The 5,959-nt window shown below is 56.9% G+C and overlaps 1 protein-coding gene across 1 annotated transcript; it reads left to right on the top strand.

Annotated features, from left to right (window-relative positions):
- The first annotated feature begins 791 nt into the window (after window positions 1-791).
- On the top strand, window positions 792-5,598 carry LOC144272971 (fibulin-7-like). The gene is made up of 5 exons (XM_077831407.1): window positions 792-819; window positions 1,774-1,896; window positions 2,260-2,397; window positions 2,981-3,119; window positions 5,238-5,598. Exons 1-5 carry the CDS (start codon window positions 792-794, stop codon window positions 5,596-5,598), a joined length of 789 nt encoding a protein of 262 aa, XP_077687533.1.
- The last annotated feature ends 361 nt before the right edge of the window (window positions 5,599-5,959 follow it).

Genomic DNA, 5,959 nt, shown 5'->3' with positions numbered 1-5,959 from the left:
GTGTGTGGGTGTGTGTGTGTGGGCGTGGGGGTGCAGGGAAAAGGGGTGTGTGTGTGGGTGTGTGTGTGGGCGTGGGGGTGCAGGGAAAAGGGGTGGGTGTGTGTGTGGACGTGTGTGTGCAGGGAAAAGGGGTGTGTGTGTGTGTGTGTGTGTGGACGTGTGTGTGCAGGGAAAAGGGGTGTGTGTGTGTGTGTGTGTGTGGGCGTGGGGGTGCAGGGAAAAGGGGTGTGTGTGGGCGTGGGGGTGCAGGGAAAAGGGGGTGTGTGGACGTGTGTGTGCAGGGAAAAGGGGTGTGTGTGTGTGTGTGTGTGTGGGCGTGGGGGTGCAGGGAAAAGGGGTGTGTGTGTGTGTGTGTGTGTGGGCGTGGGGGTGCAGGGAAAAGGGGTGTGTGTGGGTGTGTGTGTGGGGAGGGGTGCAGGGAAAAGGGGTGTGTGTGTGTGTGTGTGGGCGTGGGGGTGCAGGGAAAAGGGGTGTGTGTGGGGGGAGGGGTGCAGGGAAAAGGGGTGTGTGGGGGGGGTGCAGGGAAAAGGGGTGTGTGTGTGTGTGTGGGCGTGGGGGTGCAGGGAAAAGGGGTGTGTGTGGGGGGGTGCATGCTGCAGGGCAGAGCTGTGTGTGTGTGTACAGGTGTCACGGGGTCCCCGGGCGCTGCTCTGGAACTGCTCCCTACGAAGCCGGGCAGGACTCTGGGGGAGCCTCCTCTCTCTGAGCAGACTGTTGCCAGGGCAAGAAGCTTCCACAGCTTCCACCTTCCTAGGTCTGACCTGGGAGCATTCAGCATCCCCTGCCCCACCATGCGCTTCCCGCAGCGAGGCTGCCCGGGTGGGCTCGTGGGGAAGCCAGAGGGTCCTGCACCCCAACTCCGCAGTCAGACGGGACTCTCAGCCAGCCGGTAAAACAGAAGGTTTATTAGTTGACAGGAACACAGCGTAGGACAGAACTTGTTAGCACTGAAATCAGTGACTTTCAGCCAAGTCCATTTTGGGGGGAGGGGAGCCCTGAGCCAGGGCTCTGGCCCGCCCCCGGCGCCCCAAGCCAGCGGAGACTGACTCGCTGCCAGCAGCCTGGTCCCTGCCCTGCCCATTGCTTCTCCTGCAGCCTGCATCTCGCTTCCCGGGCCAAAAGTCACCTGGTCGTATCCCCCTCCTGGGTCTCAGGTTACGAAGGGGCAGCCATAGCATCCATGCAGGCAGCTGGAGCAACCCCTGCAAAAGTCACACACTCTTATTCCCACCACCTAGACCGGGGCGGGAAAACTTTTTGGCCTGAGGGCTGCACTGGGTTTCGGAAATTGTATGGAGGGCTGGTTAGGGGAGGGGGTCGTGGCCCAGCTCCCACGTCCTATCCGCACCCCCCCCCCGGACTCCTGCCCCATCCAACCCCCCCCTGTTCCCTGATGGGCCCCCCCGGGACCCCGCCCCATCCACACACCCCCGCCGCCCCAACCAACCCCCCTCCCCTCCATTCCTGACTGCCCCCCCCAGGACCCCTGCCCCCATTCAACCCCCTGTTTCTACCCCGACCCCTATCTACACCCCCACCCTCTGACCACCACCCCAAACTCCCATGCCCCCAGCCAACCCCTCCGCTCCCTGCCCAACCCACGGCAGGGTGGTGCAGGACGTGGGAGGCCACCTGCCTCAGGAGAGGCTCCCACACAGTGCCCAGGGCTGTGGGACGCCCCGAGCACATGAGCGAGCTCATGCCATGCCCCAGGCCGGGCTCCGCCTGCCGCCGACCGGGGGAGCTAACAGCTGCCTCCCCCTGCCGCTGCAGCCTGGGTGACGCTGAGCACCTCGTCCTTCAGTCGCCAGCCCCGCTGCACAGACGCCCGCCTGCGCTCGCACCACTGCACCTGTGACCCCGGCTTCCAGCTGCGGGCCGGCGGCGTGTGCCAAGGTACCATGGCTCCCTCGCCACTCTCTGCGAACCGGGCTGGGGCAGGCCCAGCCCCACCGAGGCCGCCCCAGCAGCGCCCTGCACTGGCTTTGCCCCTGCCCCTCCCAACAAGGGACCCGCCCAGCGTCAGCACCCCGGGGCCCAGGGGGTGAGCCATGAAGGAGTGGCCAGCACCAGCCAGGGAACCCAAGGGGAGGCTCTTGCATGGCACTGGGGTACCCTGGACCACCCATTGTGGGGTGGAGGCTGGGGGTTTCCAGCACCGGCCAGGCTGTGAGGGCCCAAGGTTGGGGGGTGGTCTGGGTGTCACACTCTTCCTGAACCCCCACTCCCCAGAATCTCCACTGTCTATTCCATGGCCAGATGTTGACGAGTGCCAACTCTTCCAAGCCAGCTGGCAGACCCGCCTCTGCGTGCACGATTGTGTCAACGTGCCCGGCTCCTACCACTGTGTCTGCCCCCAGGGCTATCTGCTCCATGCCGACCAGAACATATGCACCGGTGAGCAGCACCTGCATCGGGGGCGGGAGAGAGGCCTCATGCCCTGCGGGGTCACCGCATCACAGCTTGCAAATGGAACCCAGCTCTGAGCTCCTGTGCAGCCCTGCCCCTGCCCAGAGCCCGCCTGTGCACTCAGCTCAGCCACGTGGCGAGCTGAAGCCCCTTTGGGTGCCCATGGGCATGGGTCTGGACCCTTCTGTGGCATCATCCCACTCTAAAGCCCCCTCAGTACCCATGGGCCCGGGATCAGCTCTGCCCCTCTGCCTGAGTGCCAGGCTGCTGCCAAAGCCCCCTAGGATACCCAGGCCTAGTGTTACCTGTGCCCCCCTGGGCCCCAGGGCTCCATGGGTATCTGGGCACCCCTTGCCTTGGCACCAACCTAATCCTGAAGAGGCAAATGTCCGCTGGCCCCCATCTTTGCCCCTGTGGCAGACACCGGCTCCGCACCCGGGGGTTAAATGACACTGGCAGGGTGTGTGACCACAGCTGGGTAGGCCGGGGAAGGGTGAGGCCCTGGCCCCACCGTGGAAGGGAACCAGTTGCATTCACACCAGGATCTGGGGGATTTTGTTTGCTCTGCCAGATGTGGACGAATGCACCGACAATCAGCACAACTGCAGCCATGGCGAGCTCTGCGTCAATGTCTTTGGGGGCTACCGGTGTGAGCGCCCCGAGTGCCCCCAGCCCAGGCTCAACACCAGCTACGTCAAGACCTCCGTCTAGTAAGTGTTTCCATGCGTGCAGGCCGGCAGCCCACGGCTGCCCTGCGGCACCAAGGCTGGGAGGAGTGCCGAGTCCCTGCAAGTCCCTTGGATAGGTGCTATCAACAAAAGCTGACAGTTGGCAGTTTTTCAGAGACATGATTAAGAGCACAAAAGCAAACTATCCCCCTGCGTAGGAAACACAGGAAGTCTGGCCAGAGACCACGCTGGCCTAACCAGGAGACCGTCAACGGTCTGAAACTCAAAAAAGAGTCCTACAAAAAGTGGAAACTTGGTCAAATGACAAAGGATGAATATAAACAAATAACACAAGTCTGTAGGGACAAAATTAGAAAGGCGAAGGCACAAAACGAGATCAAACTATTTAGGGACATAAAAGGGAACAAGAAAACATTAGAAGCAAAAGGAAGACCAAGGACAGGGTAGGCCCGTTACTCAATGTGGGGGGGAGAGACAATAACAGAAAAGGTGGCAATGGCAGAGGTGCTTAATGAGTTCTTTGTTTCGGTTTTCACCAAGAAGGTTGGTGGTGATGGAATGTCTAACACAGTGAACGCCAGTGAACATGAGGTAGAATCAGAAGCTAAAATAGAGAAAGAACAAGTTAAAAATTACTTAGACAAGTTAGATGTCTTCAAGTCACCAGGGCCTGATGAAATACATCCTAGAATACTCAAGGGGCTGACTGAGGAGATGTCTGAGCCATTAGCGATTATCTTTGAAAATTCATGGAAGACGGGAGAGATTCCAGAAGACTGGAAAAGGGCAAATCTAGTGCCCAGCTATAGAAAGGGATATAAGGACAAGCCGGGGAATTACAGACCAGTCAGCTAAACTTCTGTACCCGAAAAGATAGTGGAGCAAAGAATTAAGCAATTGATTTGCAAACATTTAGAAGATAATAAGGTGATAAGTAACAGTCAGCATGGATTTGTCAAGAACAAATCCTGTCAAACCAACCGGGCAGCTTTCTGTGACAGGGTAACAAGCCTTGTGGATGGGGGGAAGCAGTAGACGTGGTATATCTTGACTTTAGTAAGGCTTCTGATACTGTCTCGCATGATCTTCTCATAAACAAACTAGGGAAATGCAGCCTAGATGGAGCTACTATAAGGTGGGTGCAAAACTGCTTGGAAAATCGTTCCCAGAGAGTAGTTATCAGTAGTTCAGTCATGCTGGAAGGGCGTAACGGGTGGGATCCCGCAAGGATTGGTTCTGGTTCTGTTCAATATCTTCATCAATGATTTAGATAATGGCATAGAGAGCACACTTATGAAGTTTGTGGACGATACAAAGCTGGGAAGGGTGGCAAGTGCTTTGGAGGATAGGATTAAAATTCAAAATGATCTGGACAAACTGGAGAAATGGTCTGAAGTAAATAGGACGAAATTCAATAAGGACAAATGCAAAGTACTTCACTTAGGAAGGAACAATCAGTTGCACAGATACAAAGTGGGAAATTACTGCCTAGGAAGGAGTACTGCAGAAAGGAATCTGGGGGTCATAGTGGACCATAAGCTAAATATGAATCAACAGTGCAACTCTGTTGCAAAAAAAGCAAACATCATTCTGGGTTTGTTGTAAGTGTTACAGGAGTGTTGTAAGCAAGACACGAGAAGTAATTCTTCCGCTCTACTATGCACTGATTAGGCCTCAACTGGAGTATTGTGTCTGGTTCTGGGTGCCACATTTCAGGAAAGATGTGGAGAAATTGGAGAAAGTCCAGAGAAGAGCAATAAAAATGATTAAAGGTCTAGGAAACATGACTACGAGGGAAGATTGAAAAAACTGGGGTTGTTTAGTTGTCAAGTACATAAAAGGTTGTTACAAGGAGGGAGAAAAATTGTTCTTAACCTCTGAGGACAGGACAAGAAGCAATTGGCTTAAATTGTAGCAAGAGAGGTTTAGGTTGGACATTAGGAAAAACTGTCAGGGTGGTTAAGCACTGGAATAAATTGCCTAGGGAGGTTGCGGAGATTTTTAAGACCAGGTTAGACAAACACCTGTCAGAGATTGTCTAGATAATACTCAGTCCTGCTAGGAGGGCAGGGGACTGGACTAGATGACCTCTCGAGGTCCATTCCAGTCCTACACTTCTATGATTCTGTCTCCCCCCAGTCAGTGTGAGCGCAACCCATGCCCCATGAACAGCAGAGCCTGCCGGTTGGCCGCCAACTCCATCTCCTTCCACTACCTGCCACTCCAATCCAACCGCACCGTGCCCAGGGTGCTCTTCAAGATGTCCACCACCCACCTGGTGGGCGACAGCCTGCGCTTCGCCATTGTGGGTGGCAGGGGCCAGGGCGTCTTTGCCGTGCAGCGCTCCGACCGGCACAGTGGCGAGCTGATCCTCACCAGCCTGGTGGTGGGGCCGGCCACCTTGGAGGTGGAGCTGGAAATGAGCAAACTCGCCCGGAAGATTCTTCTTGGGAAGCACATCTTCAGGGTCACGGCCTTCATCTCTCAGTACGAGTTCTGAGCCCGCCCGAGCTGCCGGCCTCACGCATTCCAGCAGAGATGCCCGCCTCAGAGCTGAGATGGGGCTTCCAGGGCATCCAGCCAAGCTAGCCGTCTGGGGCACCCCTGCTGGCTTCTAGCAAACGTCTGGGGGAGCTGTCTCTTTGGAGACCCCCATTCTTCGCCTGGCAAAGACCTCACCCCTTGTGTCCTGCCTGTATAGCATGTCACGGCCTCACTGGGGCTGGCTGTGGATGGCAGAGAAATCGCAATGGCCAGTGCCTAGGACCGCAGGTCGAGGGTGGCTCCCTGAGTACCTTAGCTGCTCCCCAGCCTGCGGTGGCACTGGCCAGCTGCCATGGACACAGCCAGCGTGGGCACGA

Source organism: Eretmochelys imbricata, chromosome 12, assembly GCF_965152235.1.
Source record: "Eretmochelys imbricata isolate rEreImb1 chromosome 12, rEreImb1.hap1, whole genome shotgun sequence".
NCBI classification, from domain to species: Eukaryota; Metazoa; Chordata; order Testudines; family Cheloniidae; genus Eretmochelys; species Eretmochelys imbricata.
This window is presented reverse-complemented; position numbering and strand designations above follow the sequence as displayed.

Excerpts from the sequence above, each read along its gene's own strand:
- LOC144272971 (XM_077831407.1), top strand. The coding sequence starts at position 792 with ATGCGCTTCCCGCAGCGAGGCTGCCCGG. Across the intron at positions 1,897-2,259 it reads GGCCGGCGGCGTGTGCCAAG|ATGTTGACGAGTGCCAACTC; the intron begins GTACCATGGCTC and ends TTCCATGGCCAG. Across the intron at positions 2,398-2,980 it reads CGACCAGAACATATGCACCG|ATGTGGACGAATGCACCGAC; the intron begins GTGAGCAGCACC and ends TTGCTCTGCCAG.